The 24,544-nt window shown below is 35.8% G+C and overlaps 1 protein-coding gene and 1 long non-coding RNA gene across 6 annotated transcripts; one reads left to right on the forward strand and one right to left on the reverse strand.

Moving 5' to 3' along the window:
* Window positions 1-231: 231 nt before the first annotated feature.
* LOC149787429 (uncharacterized) lies at window positions 232-19,408 on the reverse strand. 2 transcript variants are annotated; one of them, XM_089978041.1, is made up of 2 exons: window positions 19,202-19,408; window positions 232-2,775 (listed from the first exon to the last, which is right to left on the reverse strand). In XM_089978041.1, exon 2 carries the CDS (start codon window positions 2,682-2,684, stop codon window positions 1,161-1,163), a length of 1,524 nt encoding a protein of 507 aa, XP_089834167.1. In that variant the 5' UTR covers window positions 2,685-2,775; window positions 19,202-19,408; the 3' UTR covers window positions 232-1,160. The 2 variants fall into 2 exon arrangements, with proteins under 2 accessions (XP_089834167.1, XP_089834168.1); XM_089978042.1 differs by lacking the exon at window positions 19,202-19,408 and adding an exon at window positions 18,700-18,905.
* On the forward strand, window positions 2,729-7,961 carry LOC149787430 (uncharacterized). 4 transcript variants are annotated; one of them, XR_016425165.1, is made up of 3 exons: window positions 2,771-6,470; window positions 6,840-7,085; window positions 7,606-7,961. It is a non-coding gene; the product is annotated as an uncharacterized LOC149787430 (long non-coding RNA). The 4 variants fall into 4 exon arrangements; XR_016425166.1 differs by having other exon boundaries at window positions 2,771-6,076; XR_016425167.1 differs by having other exon boundaries at window positions 2,771-5,285.
* Window positions 19,409-24,544: the final 5,136 nt, after the last annotated feature.

The following is a 24,544-nucleotide window of genomic DNA, read 5'->3' on the forward strand; positions in this document are numbered from 1 at the left end:
CTAGACAGAAAATTACCGAAAACCTCAATATTCACCGCGATACCACAGAACCTGCAATCGATATATATATATATATATATAGAGAGAGAGAGAGAGAGAGAGAGAGAGAGAGAGAGAGAGAGAATTACAAATAGACACCAGACAAAGCGGAAAGTGCTATCCCTGGATTCTATAGAAGAATGTTTGGTAATAGTAGGCATAATTAATATTTTAATACAAATAATGCTATCATACAGGTTAGAGAAATTTTAATTCGTACTCTACAGAGATTCGAACCCAGGTCCGTGCACAAACGGCAACCATCGCCTTGCCTGCACACACAAGCACTTATTCCCCATGACTAAGCACACATCACCAAAAGTTGTGAGCTACTCAGTCGGTGTCATATTCACTCGTGTGTAGCAGTAAAATAAACAAGATACTGCATACAGCAATATGAGACGGTAGGTCAGGGTCAATTTTGTTTGCAGCTGGATCCAAGTTAGATGCGAGTATATACGGTACTGCAATTTCATGAGTTCAAAGAAAGTCTAATATAGCTCAAACACACAACACACGTTTATGAATGACCTAAATAGACTCCTTCACAGATGTCTTCAGCTCTGAAGGAAAAGAGCCATAAAATGTTCCAATGACATGTAAAGTCCTAATTTTTAAATACGTAAAATACCTTCACCCTTCATTTTACAATCGTTTCGGTCAAAAGGGGAGGGTGAGGATTTAACTGACGATTTTTAGTTAGATTTGTGGACTATTCATCAATTTTAATATTTAGAAGAATTGAGGGAAGAAGCCTGAGCTCATTTGCCGATTTATTGTCGATGGCATAATTCTTGTTTCTGTACATTTACGACGGAAATCGACAATATCTCATGAAATGCAAATATAAGTAATATAGAAGTATAACGTGCCGGCATTCTTTATGTATAGTATTATATTATATAACCATTTCAACATTTTTAATTTCTGAGGGTCTTTAAACATGCAATTCTTCACAATCCACTACCCATTGCAGGACATTCACAGTCCCCCAGAGTTATGGAATTTGAGAATTTTTCCCCCCAAACGTTCATGTTTGGTCACCATGTCTGAGAGTACAAAATCAATCGTATTTTTTGTTTTACACGCTTCTTAGTTATGCACAAGATTTATGGATAGGATTAATAGAGAACATCGGCATTGCCTTTCCACGGCACATCACGGGACAATTTATGAACAGGACCATTTTCCATTTTTGCGGAAGACGATGGTACCACTGTATAATGATCAAGCGAATGGTCCGATGTGAAATTGGTAGAAGTTTGTACCGACGACATTTTCTCATCGGATGTTCCCATAGGTCCATCATGCAACACACTATCGCCTCTTGTCATCATCTCTACATCTGGTGTGACTTCTGAAGCGTTGGGGTTAATTCCTGGTTGTGCCAGCACTTTTACTGTAGTGTTACAAGTACCATCCATGGACTGGCTGCTGTATGGTGTAGCATACCCCAGCAGTAAATTGGTGTTATCTGTTGAACCCTTTTCTGTCGGAAGTTTCACCTCTCTAGTGTCACAAGCTTGGTTACAAATTTCTCGAGATTCTTTTGTGAATCCACTTGTGTCCGAAATATCCTCTGAGCGAATCGTGCCGACCGGGTCAAACAAATATATGTACCGTTCTCTACTATCTACAGCAATACTGTTTTTGTGTTGTGCATCATTTGCGTACCTGCTTGGCAAAGAAAAAGAATCAAATCCATGAAGAACAATATTATGCATATCATGTACAGGGGAAGCTTCGTGGGGATTTGTTGAAACAGTGTGTATTTCTGAAATTGTTCCGTCCATTATTGGCTGTTCGTCTTGCGCATCATTTTGAAATTCATCATTCATAACCTCCGAATCCTCTGATAAAATGTCCATTTGAGGCGCAAGGGAGACTACTCTGGGACGTACTTGTTCTGTACTTGCAAATTTTGTCTGTTCATCATCTAATCTGCACTTAAGAAAGAAGTCATCAATTTTCTCCCCGTTTAACGCTGATGAGGACTGAAGGTTTCGCACCGCCTTCGGGACGTAGCCACACATACTGACATTTCTTTTGTATATATGACCCTTCTTGCTTTTCTGACCATCTTCCTCAGATGTCTTGCTGCACCCTAAAGAGGAATTTTTGCTGTTTCTGGATTGAATGTAAGAATGAGCTGATCGAGGTGCAGCTCTTGCAGAGAACCCACTGTGACTTGATGAATATTGGGTACATTCATAAGGATCTTTTTGGACCCTTTTTAACCACAAAGGGTCCCAAATTGAACTTTTCTCATCCGAATAGTTCTCCTTCTCAGAAGATGGACTGTTGAAGACATCTTGAAGCTTTCTTCTCTTTTGCTTTTTGTCTTGACTTAAAAGTCTTCTTACACTGTCGTTGTGGACGAAACTGCCTTGTGATGTCTTGCTATGAACGCTTCCAGCATATGACCCAGAGAAACTTCCACTCTTCTCACGATAGGACGCGCCATCAATATCAACACTCCCAATGTTTTCATCTTCGTCCAGAAGGTGTCTTCTTTGTAAAGTGACCTTTGTCTTCCTGTCATTTTTCTTGTATCTCCTGACTGAATAAGACTGAACATGTTCTTCTGATATTGTGGTGTTGGAGTTTTTTACCAAGCGAAACAAAGCACCCCAATGACAAGGCATGATTTTTATCGCGACACCTCACTTTACGAATGTCTTTCCTCAGCTTTCACATTCGATGACGTAACTCGTGATTTCATGTAGTCATCCTCCTCTGCAATAATAATAATAATAGTAATAATAATAGTAATAATGCAAATGATAATAGTGTTTTTGTAATATAGGCCACTGGCCCATGATACATGCCCATACATCATGCGGTACAAAAAGACGTTATAGTGCGTAACAAAAGAACATCGTATTTATAAGAAGTAATATACATGAAAGTAATAATTATTGCTCTTTTCGGATATAGGTGAGATACAGGTATCTACTGCACAGTATTCAAACAAAAGGATTTAAGGGTAACCCTAAAACTGGCACGGAGCAAGATTTGTGATATTGATCTAAAGTCTTATGTAGCAGGAGTCGTTGATAAAACGGTTTATCTAATCTTTAAGGCTTTTATAGTAAACATTGCTAAATTAGTCATCATAATTTTGCTAGTATCACTGTGTATAAAGGACCTATATTTTTATAAAGTTGGATTTTTATATATACAAAGGTGGGTAAGAATTTTCTTCGTATTTCTCCATATAGCGGACAAGCAGTAATAAAATGAAATTCATTTTCGATGTTAACGTTACAAATTTGACACAATCTTTCCTCATAGCAGATACTTTCATATCTTCCCGTATTACTCTGATTGGCAAGTTCCCTACTCTAAGTATAGGTATTATATAACAAAGATCGTTATTTCCCAAGAATTCCAGATATTTTTGACAAGTAAATTCTACTCCCAATGACCTATAGAAACGCAGTCTTTCCATCAACTTAATCTCATTATGCAGCTTTTGCCTAAAAATATCTTCACACAATCTAAGAAATATATTTTCATAATTTACGCCCTGAGTGCATCAAACATTAAAAAATCCAAATGTAAATAGAAGCTTTTTAAGATAGTTAGCTCAGTAATCATCCCCCCCCCCCCTCCAATAGCTTAACTATAAATCGTTGCATTGTTTAGGATATCTGTCTTCTGGTATTTTTAGAATTCTTAAACAATATTTCCGTTTTTATATTATACACTGCATACTATTTCTTCCTAATTCGTTATATACGAATGCTTTTGGAATAGACTTAGATGTATCATGGATATTTTTACAAAATGATGAATGAGCCTTGTCGATATCATTGGCATATTAAAACCCCAAACGTCAGCCACATAGTTAAGAATGGGAGGTATCTTCGCGTCAAACAGACGAAGCAATCCAGTTGCAGCAAATCTGCCAAATTTTGAAAGACTTTGTTTCAATATATACACAGCCTTCAGCGACTGCAAAGAGAGAGTTTTCTGGCACATATACCAAGAGTATTTTGGAAGAAAATATGCATCCTAAATACTTATGATATGATTCAATTGTTGCATCTGTATGGCCTTAGTACCACTTTTCGTAACTTTCGAGATAGCCACCTCTGCGAAATACAACCACTCGTTTTTTTCTATCTTCATACTCGCATTTAATTTCCACTTTAAGCAATATGTATGCAACCTATTGAGTATATTTTGCAAGTGGTAAGCAGTGTCAGCAAAGACAATTAAATCATCTGCATACAATTGTGAAAATAGTTCTAAGGTTTTTACAGACACTCTCCTGTTTCCTTCAGCTAAAAAGGATTTCAAATCATTCAAAGTAAAGAACAAAGTAAAGGCGTTAAAACACAACCTTGGCGCACGCACAAAGAGTAATTGAAAACATCGGTAATAAAACTATTGGACTTAGCACATGCTTTTACATCAATATGAATTGTACTAATGAGTATTAATAGTTTTCCATTAATATTTTCACTAACTAGCTTTTGGTACAGTAAACGTCTCTCTATCCTATCAAATGCTTTTCAAAGCCAATAAATACTGCATAGAATCTACCCCTACGTTTTCTTAAAGGTCTACTAGTGCACTCAAACGACTTTTATTTATGTTATAAATTTAACCTTCACGAAGCGATTTGTATAGGTATTATGTCATATACCTCATCATTAATGAAAATAATGACTACAGAACATCGATTTTTTATCGTTGGAGGCAAAACGCTCCTAGCTGATTTCGCGCTCGGTAATTTCCGTAATGCAAAGCGAAAGTGACGCCGTGTAGGAAACACAGCTTTCCAATTTCTTTGTAGTTACGTTCAACAAGTGGAGCAGTGTGTGGAAAAAAATGGCAAAAAGGTGTATTGTTGGAGGTTGTAGCAATACACACGAGAAGGAGTGAGTTTGCGCTCATTTCTTACTAATCCTGTTTCAAGGAAACAATGGATTAAACAGATACGAACGACAAGAAAAGACTGGACTGAGCCGACACGTGAAAGGAGAGATAGTCAAGTTGTCTGCAGTGACCACTTCAGAGAAGACGATTTTAATCCCGCCCCTAAACTGAAATAGTCATTTGGGATTAAGACCGTTAGACGACTCCTGCCAACGACTCCTGCCAATTGCAGTTCCAAGTGTGTTTTCTCACCCGATAACCCAGAGTACATGCACACCAGATCAACAAAAATCAAGGTTACAGCAGGCCTAATAACACGTAGCCCGAGAGGAGCTTTTCAAAAACAAGAGCGAGCAAGGGTAACAAATTTTTTATATTTTAGCATACTGTATTATTTGTTGTCAACCCTAAACTCTTGCAACAAATATACCTAGCCTACTATCGATTAATGCGAGAGTGTGGTTTTAGTGGGAGTGAGTTTGCAAATCGTGATAAGTCCGCCCTTACCCCACCCCCCACCCCCAAATATGAAACCTGCTTTATCATATCTATGTGTGTATATATACCCCGCATTGTTTGGTCCTCACCCTAGAAAAAATACTTGTGGGTGCCGTAGTACGTTTCCTGTCTGTTGCTTTTTTTCAACAATAATAATAATGATATATCACAAGTGTTCCTCTCATGCTTAAGTGGTGTGAATAGTTGGTGTGTTGATTGTTTTTAATTGTAAGGACTAATTAGTTTTGAGGCTCTGGGAGTAAATTACCTTCCTTGCTTAGATATACACTATTGTGTCAGTGGATCCTGGTCTAGGTTGGATTCACATCTACAACCCACTGATTGCAAATGTGAATGGTAATGTTTGCTCGATGTGGAAAGTATATTATTATTATTATTATTATTATGATCATTATTATTATTCACATTGTGTACAGAATGATATAAGGTAATATAACAAGAATTTAGCCTTTGATATTGTTTATGATGTAAGGTGTTAAAAGAGATTTTTCAGAACCGGCATCCAGAAAATTTTGTACAAGAGAGAACCCAAAAGACACCTATCACACAGTCAATAATAGATGGTGTGACATATCCTGGTGTGCATATTGATGTCACCGAAAACTTTCCATGCATTTCCAATGCTCAAATGGTTGGTATACCTTCATACGACTTCATATGACCTCATATATGATAGCATACTAGTAAATCAATACATATTTGTCATTATTTATTGCGGAAAAGCTCTGCAATGTGTTGCTTATATGCCATACATTATGATCAGCCATAGTTTCTATACGTAACGAAAGAGGTTTGATGCATTTGTCATTTATTGTTCAAACATACATAAAACTTAAAGTGTGACTACCTTATCTAATGCAAACGTATTCACTAGAATTTGCCAAACACATTTTTCATATATTGCTTTTGTTTGAGGGACTAGACACACCGTCATGCAGTATTGCTGTTGAAATGTCAGACTGACAGGATACTTAAGAGATCCAAGAGAATTCAAGCATTAGTGAGAGGAAAGCAAATTGATTTTGGTAATAATAATACATATGTAACTAGTTCCATGAATGAATGCACACTCCACTGCTAGATATTTCAACTCATCAAGTTTAGTAATATCTTTCGTTCATGCTGTGCATGTGTACTGTTGTAATTCAATGATTAAAGTGACTCAGTTATAATCTCACCATTAAAAATTAACAAGCAAATGGCACAGGTAACATTTTATTACCTAAGTTCAGTATGATCGTGCAAGCAATTGTCTCAGTATACCAAGCACTTGTCCACTTTTTGTTCCTGAGCAATAATACACTGTTATTGATAAGCATATTCATGAGAATTACTCATCTGTGTGAAAACAATGATAATCAGTATACACATGTAAGATATTTCACATTTCACAGGTTGTCAGGTAAATGTCCGGCACAGAGATGGAGCAAAGGCATTTAGAGTTCTTTAGACATCCCCATAGACAGTGAAATGGAGAACAAAATAGACAGTTTTGATCAACCGGACACAAACCCTGATACTGATGTTCATGATACTGATGATGAGTGTTCCATGATAAGGGAGTCCGATGTTTCAAGCTACAAACCAGATAAGAGTGACCCTATTGATCCAAGCTTCAACTCAAATACCTCTGGAAAAGGGTAATGTAAATTGCATGACTTCAGCATGCATGAAATCATTACTGATTTGATATGAAATTCTTAATATTAATATGTTGATAGTTACCGCCATCTCTACGCCAGAAGCCAGACAAGTCGAATGCTGTCCAGTCTTACACATCCCATTTGCACGCAAAGTACAAATCCTTGAAGTGAATGTACCTAACACTTTCACTTAGAAGTTCCACCTGATCGCATACACTCAAAATGATGGCAAAGCAGCTTGATTTAATTTATTTTAATCAAAACAAAGTCCTGGATTTTTATCGAAATAAAGTTGGTGCAGATTTATATTTGTAGCACATATTCAAAATCATATATTGTAACAAAATAATTATATATTCAAATAATATTTATGTTTGTTACAATGAATACCATTTTAACTTTCATTCCTTTTTTTTTAATTTGTGATAAAATTTTCAGCGTGCATATAGGCAGTGGATGAAATTCTTCTTTCTTAAATTATGGCGGGAAACATTTCTTCTTTCATAATATATTGAAGAGTTGATGGCAGCACTGGAGGAAATGGTTAGGAAACCAGTCAGTTGATAGTTACCACCATCTCTATGCAGCCAGTCCCTGAGGCCAGACAAGTCGATGGCTGTCCAGGTTCTCGCATCACGATTTGCAAGATAACTACAAGTGCTTGAAACCTGTGGAGTTACCACCTTCACTTGGGAACTTCTGCCTGATTGCATCTACTTCACAAGATAGCAAAGCAACTCGGATTTCACGGCCAAGATATCTCCAGCACCATCTTACCAGCTGTCTGTATGCAGTTTGTCTATTACAACTGAAAATAGAATATGCAACATCTTTTAGACTTGAAATATGAATAAAGTTATATTATGTCACCTATTCTGGTTTAACGTATTTATTTCACGTTTTCAGAGTCGAGACCTTTAGTATAAAATTAGATTTTACTACGACCAATGGTAGGAAGCTAAATGAATTTAAAGTGAATAGGAACAGACAACAATATGTTTTAAATGTCATAGTGCAGAGACTGTTCAAGAAATGAAATTATTGTTGGAGTGAAGTTAGAGTTTTTCATGATAATTCCCAGTATAACAGACAAATGATGCTAGCAAGGTTTATTCTGGAAAGGTTTCGGTGAAAACTCCACATTTTCTCACTGAATGAGGGATTTCATGAATTTATGAGTGACTTTGCTGTATACACATAAATATAAAAGAATCACTTTTCCCAAAAGGGACCTGATATTTGCGCCATAAATATTGTGAGTACATTTTGCCCATAATTGTTTACGTAGTCTGATAGAATTTCCTCGCGATTTCCATACTGCTGTCTGTAGGCATAGTATGTTGCTTCCATGAAATATTCATCCAAGCAAACTGTCTGAAATCCAGGATGATCGATGATACAATCTACATTGAGCACCTCAGTTTTATCGAAAATCACATTGATCTTATTACAGCATCTACACTCATCTACTGTTTCTTTACTGTCTCAATTTACACACAAACACCTGAATAAATCAATATACGTGGTAAATACGCTCTGTTACAATTATTGTGTTAGAGAACTTGTAGCTCTTGCAAAACACATACACACATACGCACAGATATATGTGTGTGTGTGTGTGTGTGATAAATGTTAAGACTTTTGTTGTACCTTTTGTACCACAATACTGAAATTCACATTTCATCAGAAATGTATTATATTATGTTCATTATGAGTTTCCCTATAAACATTTATTCATTATTTGCCACTAGTACTGTGCACCTTAACCGACATGGAAAAATACGCTGGCTAATCATCAGTCCAGGGGGGGGGGGGGTGTAGAAAAATGTGTATCCATTAGCTGGATTAAAAGGTACATTCAATGTCTGCATTTCATCGTGGTTTAAAATGACAAACTTGAGTCATAAAATTAATAAAGTATTTATTTCGTCACCTCTCGTAGGCCGAGTCTTAAATGTTAAAATGTAACACCACTAGTTACTGATGAACTAAACTAAATGAAAATCTTCTCTGAAGACATCCAACAAGCTTTTGCTCAAATTTGTTTACTTCTCTTTTCATTATTGAATTTAAATAACATTAACGAAAGAATAATAAGATTAGTAATAATTAGTAATAACTGCAATAATGATAATAGTAATTACCAGAATGTAGAGCCCAAGTGCTGCTCAGCTTGATCATGCACTATGTTCTCCTCAGGGCCTTGATCATCGTCTCGCTCGGGTTGAAATTGATGTACGACCTCACTTCATAACGAGCAGAATTTTCTTCAGATTCATGAGGCTGGCCATCTTCAAGGGGTTCACCTTCCTCAAACGACGAAGATGAGCATGACAAATTTGCCATAAATTCGCTAGTGTCGTTACTATCAGCCATTATCATCACATACGCTAAACTTGCGTGACTTCCCGACTGTGCGTCACTTCCGGAAATCCGATTTTTCACAGGAAGTGTATAAATATTTCCGGAGCGTTTTCCGTAAAGCATCGATGTATGCTCAAATAATCTTAATTTTCTCCTCTGTGAGTTAAAACCTACATCTAAAATGCACATTTCTGAGTTATTTAGCAAAAAAAATGAACATTATGATATATAATGTGCATCTGACTCTTGTAGACCTTTAAATATTTACAAATTAATGTATATAATATAAATCTGGCCCCGTTCCGGAATAGGCAATAAAACCACCTGTAATTATTATTTTTTAGTCAGCATATTTCATTTTTAGGTGAGCTAACTCATTTTCTACCACTGCATATACATTTCCTTCTGAATGAACAGATGAGTATTCAGGTGACAAAGTGATAATAATGATAATAATAATAATAATAATGTGTTACTGTGTCACAAACATTAACTCAAGCTACTGTAGTGAGTGACAAGGTAAAAGCAACACATCCTTCAACAAATTTTAAAAGTTGACGAGATGGTGCAGGACAGTATCAAAAACTAAATATAGTTACGTTCCTTGTTGTCATATAAAACTCCATTAAATATGAGACGACGTAAACTAGTAGAGAAAAAAACCCAGAAATTCTCTGTTCAAAAATACAATATGATGTCTAAACATGCTACTGTATTAAACAGATCTTTTTCTTCTAGTTCGTGCATTCCTAGGTGCAAAATGTTTTTCAGCGCTTGAGACTATGGTAAGATCCGGTAACACGTCCAACGTGGAGGCTGTCAGACGAAATGGGTGTATGCGTGCGTGCGTGTATCTTGCTGACTTATTACTATCGTGTTTGTATGTAACTGATTCGAAACAGAACGAGATGATATATTGTCCTATTCGATATTAATTAGACCGAATTTCTTCTTTCTTCTAATGTCTCTTTTTATTTCTAGGTTATATATTTGTCATAAACTTACGATTTCGAATAGAAATACCAGTACATTCCATTCAACCAACCACCTCCAAAACATAAGGATAACGTTGTACGTGTGTTCGATGACACGCCATTCTTATGTATATTTAATTTATATTGTGTACTTGACCTTAGTCCATGGCTTAGTATAAAGGTTTGACCTACCTGACTTTTGTCATTGTTTTGTACATGTTTACTTTGATATGAGTTCACGCTCAGCCTTTTCCCTGTGAAATTCTATTCTGTCTTAGGTCAAGTGAAATAGTATATATAGGTCTTGTAAACAAAGTCTTTATTCCTGTTTTAAGTTCAGTCTATGGAATCATTTACAGTTGTGTTCAGATATATTTTGAGGAATCATTTATTTAAGTTATTCGTTGGAATTACAAAATCTTTTTGACTTTTGGAATAAAACTCTACTCTGGGATTACTGAAAACCCATTCAAAAACAATTTGGATCACATTATTTTGGCACATCAGGACAATCATGACTATTGGAATTCAATCAGAACGTTTAATTGTTTTGGACTTGTGATAGACCATTTAGGATTATTTGAGATTTTAATTCACAGTACTGTGTGTGTCTTTTAAATTTTTATTTGGTATTCATGGGAAATAAATTTTTTGTTGAATTTGACAAAACTTTTGGGTTTCGCTTCTTTCTGTTGCTTAGAGCCGTAACACCATCAACAATTATTTACATATATTGTGTTAAAGTATATTACTGTCTAAATAAACGCACTTCAAAAAGTGGTTACACAAATATGGACCAGGCATTTGCCTTTATGTAGAACCCTTCCGACAGTGCACCCTATAAATAGATATATCTGATAAGGAAAGAGTACGACTGTTCCGATTATGTAAAGACTCAAGGTTGAAGTTCAGAGTATTTAGGCGCGGTGATCAGAAAACTGTTTCACTGTTAGAAATAATTCAACCAAGATCACCGAAATATCTAAGTGCTTATTTCGATCATATTATAGCTATGGTAACGTGTGCCAAAAATCACTCCTGCAGCCGTCAGGTACTATTGCTTCTCTCCAATAGTAACTGCAACAATAGATTCCTTCCTGCAAGAGTGTTGCACAAAAAGAAGAAGAGAAAAGAATCTGGATTTTATCTTGTTATGCAAGGAGTTTACCTAAGATACCGTAAAATATGCAAGGAGTTTACCTAAGATACCGTAAAATATACAAGGAGTTTACCTAAGATACCGTAAAATATACATGGAGTTTACCTAAGATACGGTAAAATATGCATGGAGTTTGCCTAAGATACGGTAAAATATACAAGGAGTTTACCTAAGATACGGTAAAATATGCAAGGAGTTTACCTAAGATACCGTAAAATATGCAAGGAGTTTCCCTAAGATACCGTAAAATATACAAGGAGTTTGCATAAGATACCGTAAAATATACAAGGAGTTTACCTACGATAATGTAAAATATACAAGGAGTTTACCTAAGATACGGTAAAATGTACAAGGAGTTTACCTAAGATACCGTAAAATATACATGGAGTTTACCTAAGATACCGAAAAATATACAAGGAGTTTACCTAAGATACGGTAAAATATACAATTAGTTTACCTAAGATACCGTAAAATATGCAAGGAGTTTACCTAAGATACCGTAAATTATGCAAGGAGTTTACCTAAGATACTGAAAAATATACAAGGAGTTTACCTAAGAAACTGAAAAATATACAAGGAGTTTACCTAAGATACCGTAAAATATACAAGGAGTTTATCTAAGATACCGTAAAATATGCAAGGAGTTTGCCTAAGATACGGTAAAATATGCAAGGACTTTACCTAAGATACGATAAAATATGCAAGGAGTTTACCTAAGATACCGTAAAATATACAAGGAGTTTACCTAAGATACCGTAAAATATACAAGGAGTTTGCATAAGATACCGTAAAATATACATGGAGTTTACCTACGATAATGTAAAATATACAAGGAGTTTGCCTAAGATACCATAAAATATGCAAGGAGTTTACCTAAGATACCGTAAAATATATAAGGAGTTTACCTAAGATACCTTAAAATATACAAGGAGTTTACATAAGATACCGTAAAATATACAAGGAGTTTACCTAAGATACGGTAAAATATACAAGGAGTTTGCCTAAGATACCATAAAATATGCAAGGAGTTTACCTAAGATACCGTAAAATATACAAGGAGTTTACATAATATACCGTAAAATATACAAGGAGTTTACCTAAGACACCGTAAATTATGCAAGGAGTTTACCTAAGATACGATAAAATATGCAAGGAGTTTACCTAAGATACCGTAAAATATGCAAGGAGTTTCCCTAAGATACCGTAAAATATACAAGGAGTTTGCATAAGATACCGTAAAATATACAAGGAGTTTACCTACGATAATGTAAAATATACAAGGAGTTTACTTAAGATACGGTAAAATGTACAAGGAGTTTACCTAAGATACCGAAAAATATACAAGGAGTTTACCTAAGATACGGTAAAATATACAATTAGTTTACCTAAGATACCGTAAAATATGCAAGGAGTTTACCTAAGATACGGTAAAATATGCAAGGAGTTTACCTAAGATACCGTAAAATATGCAAGGAGTTTACCTAAGATACTGAAAAATATACAAGGAGTTTACCTAAGATACTGAAAAATATACAAGGAGTTTACCTAAGATACCGTAAAATATACAAGGAGTTTATCTAAGATACCGTAAAATATGCAAGGAGTTTGCCTAAGATACCGTAAAATATACAAGGAGTTTGCATAAGATACCGTAAAATATACAAGGAGTTTACCTACGATAATGTAAAATATACAAGGAGTTTACCTAAGATACCGTAAAATATACAAGGAGTTTACCTAAGATACCGTAAAATACCGTTTGAATTGCATATCATAACCTTTATCTAATTGTCTTCGTTCAAAACTGAATTTTAAAAATTACACTGATAACAACTCAAAGCGAGACGTACCTCGGTCACACATAATTTGTGCACGTAGGGATGCTGTTTAACAATGCTATGTGCATGATGCACATGATATGTCACACACACACACACACACACACAAACACACACACACACACACACACACACCTCAACCCTATCCCATCACAATCTACATTTGTCTTTCATATGAACCCAATGATCGCAGCACTTGCTCGACGCCAGTTGGAATATCTTTTTTTTATGCCAAATTGTGACTTGCCAAAATATTGTTAACTATTGGACAAAGTCACAGAAACTTCTGTTTCGGTTTTAAAAAATGAGCCAGCGTTGAAGAACACTGGAAACCTCTCTTGTATTCCAGATTATGAGTCTTATTAAATGAATTTACACTGCTGAGAGAGACCTGGGCATGTATAGCTTGTCTAAAGTAGCAAGATTCGTCTCACCAAAACTTCGCATCAGATTTAAAATATCCTAGCTAACAATGAGTGTATTCTCGCCTTTATAAAAGAAACTATTAACCTAGTTTGTGTTTTTGCAAACAAACCTCTCTATACCTAGCCGACATCTTGAAAATTCGTTTTGTAACGAAAGAATTTATCGTGAATGAATACGCGTGTTTACAACTATCTTACTGTATTCGCTAAACAACAATGAAGAATATCTCTGAATAAGCTGTAACACATGGGGTAGCACTGATATTGAATTTGATCTTGGAAATAAGTTGTAGTGCCCTATTTATAAAAAGAATTGGAAATTATCTCGCAATGAAATATTTATCATTTCCACATCCATCGTTGTCATCAAATCATAAAGCCATCACAAATTCATTTATGCTGATGTGTTAGCCTACCACTTCAAATTATTAACTGAATTTTTGTGTAATTATCACGTTTATGACAGCAAGGTTAACAGCCACGTGCATGCCTTAAATGTTTCACACGTAACCAATAAAAATGCAGCTGCCAAAGGATTCGCTAAAATTTGAAGTTTTGAAAGATTCCTTTTTTCTTAAAACAGCTCTCTGATATAAAGGCACATTCGTCAGAGATATACGAACTAACAATTCACACATACACACACGCACATTTATGGCAAAGCAAGTGCGCTTGAATTTTTGTGTGCATGTGTAAATGTGTTTATGAGTAAGAGAGAAAAAAGTTATATAGATTAAAAAATTATTCTTTCATGGGACTGATTTTTGGATTGCTTGAGTATGCCTTAAATCTGGAGTAACATTGTTTACAATATCCGTAATAGTAAAATATAAGGGGGCAGTCAATATTGACTGGTGTGAAAGCAGGAGCAGGGAAAATGCAAAGTACATGGAATATATTGGACGATCCACCCACCCCCACAACAACGCTGATGCACAAATTGGTATGCCCTGTTATGCGTCATTCAGTGACACTTATGTTTCAGTTTTGCACGGAGAACTGTACCCTACATTTTTTCAATACGTAAGTAAACAATTCTTTCTTTAAAAAATCCCAAATCATACTATAATCCGCCAATAAACAATGACAACTCCGAGATAAAATAAAACGCAATAGTTAGTATCAATTAAGTTTATACCCGTAATATAATCATTTCTAACACTGTCATAATTTTAAAAAACTCAGACCTCCCTACACGTTAATTCAGTTTATTTGGGGAGGGGGTGTTGATTTTGTTTGTTTGGAGCTTTTTGCTTCAAATTTATGGGGTCAAGGCAATTTTGAGATAATTGTGCTTCAGTTTCGTACACTCGTGATTGAGATTATGATCTCTGATAACGTAAAATGAAAATCAGCGAATAGAGAAACGAATCTGTGACAAGTTGATAATAATTCTTTTTAAAGCAACAAAACATGGGCTAATCTTTGTGTTTGGAATCAAAGAAAAATCGACTTGTCTAAAAGAAGAGTGAAAGAGAGAAAAGTGTGAATTGTAAAACTGTGATAACATATATTTCACTAGTGTGCATATGTACGCGCTGTATGAAAATTTGCATAACAACAATTTGATACCCATAATAGCAACCGTCTCCAAATTATTTTACCGATTTCTTACAAGTTCGACGATACAATTACAAACATGGAAAAGGTTTCAGTCTGGTCGCATCAAGTGACCTTTGACCGGGAAGCGAGTTAGTGTTTAGAAATGGGACAGACAGCTAAAGTCAATTCCACGTAGACTGTACTGGTAATATTTTCAAAAATACGTTAGTATAAAACCATCAAAAACACGCTACCATTCAATACACGATAAACCCCTAAAACGATAAAAATGATATGATGTGCGTTCATGTTATTATTGGTGGTGGTGGTTGTGCGTGTGCGTGCGTGCGTGTGTGCGCGCTTTTGTGTGTGTGTGTGTGTGTGTGTGTGAAAATTCACTTATAGGCGCCCACTACTGGTAAAGACATATTCGTTATATTCCGGTAGTATCTATACAGCAGAAGTGATAAAATGAAAATGTTTCTATGTTCAAGCCTACCATTGAGAATAATTTGTCGACTGTTATTCTTGTTCTGGACAAAAGCTAATATTTTCCACTTATTATTATCACCCAGTCAGCTGTCCTCATTCTTATAAATATCTTATTAAATATTCTACAAATAAATATGCTGGGTCTGCACTTCACACGCTAATTAGTTGCCTGTTACAAAATAGGTTAAACAGAGAAGGAGGTTCGAAATCGATATGCGAGAAGTAGGCCTATTTCAATTAGGTGATGTTTTGGAATTTTCCTGAAAGCGATTGACATTTTTGGATTGGTAAGCTATTTAGTGCAGAGGCAATTGTGAATAATGTGCATTGTCCAAGGACACACCACGGTATCTGCCTGAGGCTGGTCTAGATAGTAGGATTCGAACCCACGCCCTTTCGTTCGTGATTCCTGCATACTAACTACTGTGCCCGCGTGACTCTCTTGGGGTTGGTTGATGGGTAAATTATAATCGGAAATCAACCAGCAAAAACAGTAAAGTTTGAGACTGGTTTACAGTCGTAATATGGTTGGAATTGGTTGGTGTGATGTGATGTGGTTTGGATTGTTAACGTAGCTTTAACAATTTTTCAGTCATACCGCTATGATATCTGCAGTGTGGCAGTTTATAGTGAAGTCTAGCACTGGGGCATCATGCTGCAGACATTAAGCATGATGTCCCACCCAGTCACATTATCCTGACACCAAGCCGACCAGTCCTAACACTAACATCTTAATGCTGAGCGCCAAGCGAGGCAGCTGTTAGTACCATTTTTGTAAGTCTTTGGTATGACTCGGCTGGGGATCAAACTCACAACCTCCCGCATCCGAGGCGGACGCTGTAACCACTAGGCCACCGGAGCGGTAGGAATCGGTTGGTAAATTGCTGAATTGACGACATGCAACTGATAATTGGGACTGGCTTACTATATATATATATATATATATATATATATATATATATATATATATATATATATATATATATATATATATATATATATATATATATATTCCACGTCCAAGTAACCCCCGTAACTGCAAGAAGGCGAGGCTGGGGGAGAGGCACAAACTCCCGTCAAACAATGCTTTTTATGCATTATTGTGAGTGACCCCAGAATTAAGGGGGTTGGGGTTGGGGAGAGAATTTCTTTGTCATGGTATTTATTATTAATCTACTATAATAATAATATGATTGTATCCAACAGTTCAACAACTTGAGTTGTCAAGACGTTGGACGATCGCTATGACCTTACATAGTGTTGATTGAAACTACGTAATTACTGCTTCAGCATTAATTATAGATATCGCATTCCACTGTTTTGGCATGCAGACCTCGTAGGTTTTATCTTTTCTTGTGTTTAGCTGTTTTAATCTTTCATTGTGAGAACTAGGTCAATTGAGGAAGACTGGTACCTGTGGTATTATATTACAAACAAGAATGCTACCTACAATGAACGAAAAGCGTAATCAAGGAACCGTGGGGCCAGTGTATTTAGTTCGAGATATGATCAGCCATATATGTAATATATATATATGGCAAATATATGATATTAAAACTTGAATTTTTTAATTCAATTAAGGCAAACAGAAACGTGGCTGATTACTGTCCTATCTTTACCATTATATGTCATCTATATATCTAAGTACCCACTAACCTCTCTTTCTACATACTTACTTTCTTACCAAATTCTTTACACCCATCCACGCTCACCGAAAAATTTAATTTGGGTAGCACTCCTCCCAAAAAGAAGTTGCTGAATGGGAATCTTTCTCCCACCCACCCTCCCACCCACCCCAATCCCCACCATTTTGAAAGATAATAAATATCACCTTTTCGCATTCTCGTGCGTTACGATTTTCAGGAAAGCTTATAGCATGTCACCGACTGGCCCGTATTTGTAAAGATTAAAAAAGAACAGAATAGAATTTCATTCATTTCATGCATGCAAAAGGCACACTGTCAAAACAATATATAATGAAGATATGATGCATTAATGCATAAAGGAATAAGTAATGGTGATAGGAAATCTTTGTAGAGACATGAATTGTGTGTGTGTGTGTGTGTGTGTGGGAGAGAGAGAGAGAGAGAGAGAGAGAGAGAGTAAGGGAGGGAGACCAATTATACAAGCTGGAACACATATTTTCCTGGGTATTTTTATACGGAATCTTCATATTAAAATAATTTTAGTAGTTTATACACACTTGATTTCTGCCAATAATAGGGATCGATATTAGATTTATGGGTGATATATATCCTGGACAGTTTAAGAAAATAGTAAATTCTACTTCGACATCGTTATTTATACAAAGTTCATATTTCTTTTCATGTCTTTAGTTTACTACACGTCTCAATGGGTGTCATGAAACTATAAATATAATTAAAGCCCATGTAAAGACTAATATAATATGAAATATGATTTTAAAACAATTATAATAGGAAAAATATTAGTCATTTTCATAATCATTAACACCATCATCATCTTTGTCGTCGTCATCAAAATGACAATTACAATAATAACAAGAACAACAATCATCATCATCATAGTCATTATAAGAATAACATGAATAATAATAATAATAATAATAATAATAATAATAATAATCTTGAAAACTTGATACATATTCGTTATCTCAAAAGAAAATAATAGATAAAATATGTACTCGAACTTGTTCTATTGGAAAGGTATAGTTTAAATCATTGCGAATACGTGTAGACGCATTTCAATATAGAGAGACCCTTACGTAGGAGATACAGCTATGCAGAAGGCACCTGGTCATGAAGAATAACATTTACGATTTGATTTTCATCAGCTTACCTGTACATTTCAGCTTCATTTAAATGATCATTGTCCATCTAAGAAAATAATACTTGGTGCCTTTAATGTCCTTTATGGAATGAATTCGCTGTTATAATTATGTTATGACGCCTTTCAGGCAACATAATCAAACATTTAAAAAAAATTAAAAATCCAACCACCAAGAAGGTTCACAAACTTAAATTTCTACGAATAAAGTCCCAAACATTGCTCTCTGTAGCTACTAACAAACGCAAGGCTGAGGACGGAATGGATCCAGGGTATATATTTCTTCTCGTTAATTAGTAATGATGTTTTATACAACAGCAACGCAAATACAGACTTAAACAATAGAATGCCTGAAGATCAATATTTAAATGTGCGTTATGATTGTTATCGATTTAGGCCCATGGATAATATTCAAACCATAACGTTAATAAAGGCTTCTTACTCCTAGTGTTGTCATTAAAATTTCATAATTCTTCAACCTAATAATACTATCATTTCTACTAATTTTACTTACCTTCTGTTTGGTGATTCACTATTAATTAAAAAGACTAGCTGTTGAGTAATTTCATGCCAAGATCTGATCTCATAGAACTGACGAGAATTTAAACTACAGACGACAACAGCGTAATTCTCAATATGTCTCAAATAGCACTTGAACAGATCTCCAGTTCCATTACTGACCTTGATAAAGAAATCAATGATCGAGAAAGACCTCAAACAAAGCAATATACAAATAGACTATATTTACCCGTTTCGCTCTGTTATCATATTTAGTACTGAGAAACTACTGTGGGAGTGGCCCAATGCCGTTACTATTTGTGCTAGAGTTGTACAAGAAAGACATTTTAATGGAATAGAAACGAGACTAAATGTAGTTTTCATTCAGTAATGGTGTTTGCTGGTATATGCAAACTGTATAACAACCCATGAAAATTTGATGTATGGTTATCGTTGTAGTACAGATCTCTTTACAACCACAACACCAAGATGATGTTCTTGAGGTTCTCCTCGCCCAAATGCCAAGAACCTTTTTGGGGGACCATCAATAACCTCGTTCTCGGGGAGAGAATGCATAGTTCCGAGATAAAGAGATAAGACCCACTTAGTTACTGTTGATCCGGCTCCCAAGCTATCGTCAAAGTAGCGGATTCAGTAGCATCAGCAACATATTCATTACGAAATATTCCCGACATTTCTTAAATTTTCCTAACTGATTATTAAAAGAATCTTTCAGAACGTTTCTGAAGAAGAAAAAAAGCTTAAACTTTTCACGAAATTAGGATTTTCGATGGCGAAAATCAGGTCAAGGCTGCAGCACGATGCTGGCGATCTACGAGTATTGTTGTTGATTGTTATGGGGCTTAACCATATTTTTCAGCACAAGATAGGCTATACATGGCGGCCAGTATAAGTGGTGAAGGAAGAAACTGGGAAAACCCCTGAAAGAACCACCGACCCACGGGAAGGTACTGACAAGCTTTCTCACGTACCCACATTGGCCAAGCCAGAGATTCGAACCCATGCAAACAGAGGTGAGATGGCAGTGATCCGTAACAGTGAGCGCTATAGACCACTCGGCCACTCGGGGTCCACGATCTGGAAGAAGAACGACTATCCTGACAAACTTCAAAATGAAATTTCTCTACAGGAGGACAACGTAACATAATCTTTCTGTTCTTGCAAAGTTTGGTATGCGTCTTAATTAAATCAGAATTTCTAGTATGACTTCAGTAAAACAAAAAAGTGTGTTTTTGTTTTTAAATTTTAAATAAAGCTTTCTTCACGAATTCGCGCTCCTTAAATTTATATCATACATGTATTTTTTTCATGTGAGAATAAAATTTAGGTACTTTTTCTGATCTACGATAAAAAATATTATTATCAATTAATAATTAAAATTGGGGAAAAAACATTAAGTCACAATAAATAAATAATCAATTTTTAAAATGTTGCCTAAGTTATGAAGAAAGTGTACGTCCTTTGAGAGCGTTATCATGTATCCTCAGTTGGGCTGATAAAAGCATTTCATGAGGATATCATGTTACCCAGTGCATCCATGTGAAACGTCCATGTAATGAGGATATCATGTTACCCAGTGCATCCATGTGAAACGTCCATGTAATGAGGATATCATGTTACCCATATCATAAGGATATCATGTTAGCCAGTGCATCCATGTGAAACGTCTATTTCATGAAGATATCATGTTACCCATTTCATGAGGATATCATGTTACTCAGTGCATCCATGTGAAACGTCCATGTAATGAGGATATCATGTTACCCAGTGCATCCATGTAAAACGTCCATTTCATGAGGATGTCATGTTACCCAGTGCATCCGTGTGAAACGTCCATTTCATGAGGATATCATGTTACCCAGTGCATCCATGTGAAACGTCCATTTCATGAGGATATCATGTTACCCATTTCATGAGGATATCGTGTTACCCATGATGTAACCCAGTGCATCCATGTGAAACGTCCATTTATCATACTCTCGAGAGAAAGAAAGAAAAATAAAGGCACGAAGAAATTCACAACTATAGGCACGTTGAAAAGATATATATTGGCATCCGTTATTTCCTTTGTTCATTAATTAGTGTGACTCGCTCTGTTTTACTTCACTGATGTCAAAACATTTTGCAGGTGTTTTAAAATCAATAATTTGTTAGTAATAAATTTTAATTGAAGTCAACATAATGAAACAACCATAAATGGAAGGGCATAGCTAGCTGTTATTTAAAGCCTCATGCTTAATAAAGACAAATTATTTTGTTATCAGTTTAACCTCTTCATAAAGTTAAGATATTTTGTGACCAAAACAAACATTCATAATAAAAATTGTATTTAAAAAAATTCAAGTTAAAATATTTTGAAATAAATGATGTCAAAATCCAGTTTTGCAAGTATGAATACTGAACTGGATCAGGGCCGTTCAAGAACTTAATGTATAGGGTTATGTTTTTTTCTTCTTCATCTTTACACAAGCTACTAATGAAATTATGATGCAGGATTCCAATATTCAAAAGGTACTTTAAAAAAATAACCATCCATGGTAATACAAGACAAACATAAACAATACTTATACACACATTTTCTACACCGCATCCTATATTTTGACTCAGACATGATATGCAATTGAACATATGGGTAAATTTAGTATGAAATTGTTTTTACAATTTTTACAAGCACAACAATTACTCATATTATTTTAAAACAGTTTGATTAATTTTCCATTTTGGCTTTGGGTTTGGGAAAATTTACACGAAAAATCCCTCTTGAATTCTTTCAGGGAAGCAACAATCTGCCCCAAGCACAACAGCAATTGAACTGATAAATTTTCAATGATTTTCTGCGCAGTCGTTCAAATTTCTCTTCAGTGTAATAAGAAAGTAATCCAGTGTCGTCTTTTGTTTGTGAGCAACTGGTTGATAGTGTGACTTCATGAGTAATGTTGATATTGTAGGATGTGTTTTGTTGATCACACCATTCAAAGAGATATGCTATCCTTCTAATGAACTGGTCATTCTTGGCAGATCTTTCTTGACGCATAAAGACTGCAACAACATTGCATGTGAAAACGTTCAAAGACGTCGACGAGATCCTCTGCCTATATTTCCGAATAATCTGATTCAAAATAATCAACGACTTGATCTAGTTCATCTGGAAAGTTCTCGTGTGAGAAAGTAGTTAATACCCTCTGACAACGTCTTCTGGTGGTTGTTGTTGTTGTTGTTGTTGTGGGGTTTAACGCCATTTTTCAGGACACGATAGGCTATACATGGCGGCCAATATTAATGGTGGAGGAAGAACCCGAGAAAAACCCCGGAAAGAACCACCGACACACGAGAAGCTACTGGCAAACTTTCTCACATACCCACATTGGCCGAATCCGAGACTCGAACCCACGCAGACAGAGGTAAGATGGCAGTGATCCATAACGGAGAGCGCTTTAGACCACTCGGCCACTCGGGGCCCCCTCTTCTGGTGGTAGAAATGCGACGGCGGCCAAACTTCGTGCTTTGAGAGTGAATTCAAGATCGGAGTCATACCGAATCTCATGACCTGATTCCTGAATGCGTCTCCATGTTTTGCAATGTGTGCTCCACGGTAATTGTAGCAATAAATAAAAACAGTATTTTAAGTAGAGTCGATAAAATTACAGGCGACTTAAACATTATTGACGTAATAATTTCGATGAAACGATGGAACCAATTTAGTACCAGGAAATGAAAATCAACATAATGAATATCAACGAAATGGAAAATTCAAGAAATATTTTTCGACAAATTGAATTTGATGCTATGATTGTCGAAGAAAAGAATGGGAATCTTTCAGAATGGATTAAGATTTCTTCTCTCTTCGATATAGTAGAGAATGGTGTCAATAGGGCTGCAACAAAAGAAACAGTAGTTTTCAAAGTTATGCACACTTTGCATGCAAGATATATAATTTGTATGTCACTTTCACTGTTTTTGTCTTTATTGATATGTGCATGCATATACGAGAGCGAAGAAAACGATTCGGGGGAATCACATTAGCAGCAATAATGATATAGCCAAACCCATACAGTGTAACTAGCTTTATTACCTCTTCATAACTCACCAAGAACAAATCTTCACAGATGCTTTCTACGTGCTTCTTTTAACGTCAGTGTGCTCAAAAGTGTTGTCTTAGATCTACCAAGTATTCAGTCTTGGGCAACATCAGCATGACTTTAGCAAATAACCGTTCACGTTTCCGAAGCCGGCACCTTCTTGAGATCAGGAACATTGTTTGAATTGTGTTTTCTTCTGAACTGTGACACAAAGAGGGATAACCGCTGGTTTCTTGTTTCAATTTGAGGAACTCGTTGATGTAACCTGATAAAATCCCTGATTCGAGTCCTCGTCCAATTGGTATTTGTTCTTTGGTAGGAAGTTGCCAAATTAAGTAAACTTTTAACAATAAGTATCAACGATCGAGAACATGAAATAATTCTACACTCGCCCAGGATCCTGTCAGGGTGCATTAATTGTCATCGTATCGACAACGTTGGTGCTGATTACATGTTTCAGCACACGTAAGGCATAAATGAAATATCATTTTTACGAGGTAATGATAAGGCATCACGGGAAGGAATACGTTCGACAGTGAAATAACTTTACGTTTAATCAAACCTTCTTACTTCGTGGTGACAAGTAGAAACTCACGCTTATTAACACTCCCAAAAGTTCAGCGAACGCACTGTCAATACATCTGCTTTGTCTTCCTTGAGATTTTTCTACTTCGTATAACAAGCTTGTTGCACTGGTCCGTCCGCCAAATAAAATGTCGCGAGAATTCAATGGCTCGATGTCCACCACATCATTGTCTTCAACGATGCGTGCGAAAGTCTGGATCTGCTTTCAATCATTGATCGTACTCATGTTCCAACATTTCCATCACACTGTATCCTTGAATAACCAAACTCTGGCTTCGCTGGTAAGTTTTGTCGTACCAGTCTACTATAGTGGACGCTGTCGATGGATTTATTTAAGTTCTGAGTTGGATAACATGTGGGACATTCATGAAGTATACATCCATGAAATCTGTACACTATCTGTCCCAACCACCAACTAAATAAGATCCAAACTTTTTGTCTCTACCGTTTCTGGTATGTTTTATCCACTTGTCTGTGTGGCTCAAATAATATTACCAATTCAAAACTTGGACCAAATATGGACGGAAAAGAGGCTGATATGACTGAGGAAGTATGATGGCTAGTTATTTTTCGAGCACTAACGTCTTTCTGCACACTAATCGCCAATCCTTAGCAATGGTGGAAACTTTCTTCAAGGAAATGAAAATTCCGATCTCAAAAACTAACTGTCGACA

This window comes from Sinohyriopsis cumingii, chromosome 12, assembly GCF_028554795.1.
Source record: "Sinohyriopsis cumingii isolate HCF-2022 chromosome 12, ASM2855479v2, whole genome shotgun sequence".
Classification (NCBI taxonomy): domain Eukaryota; kingdom Metazoa; phylum Mollusca; class Bivalvia; order Unionida; family Unionidae; genus Sinohyriopsis; species Sinohyriopsis cumingii.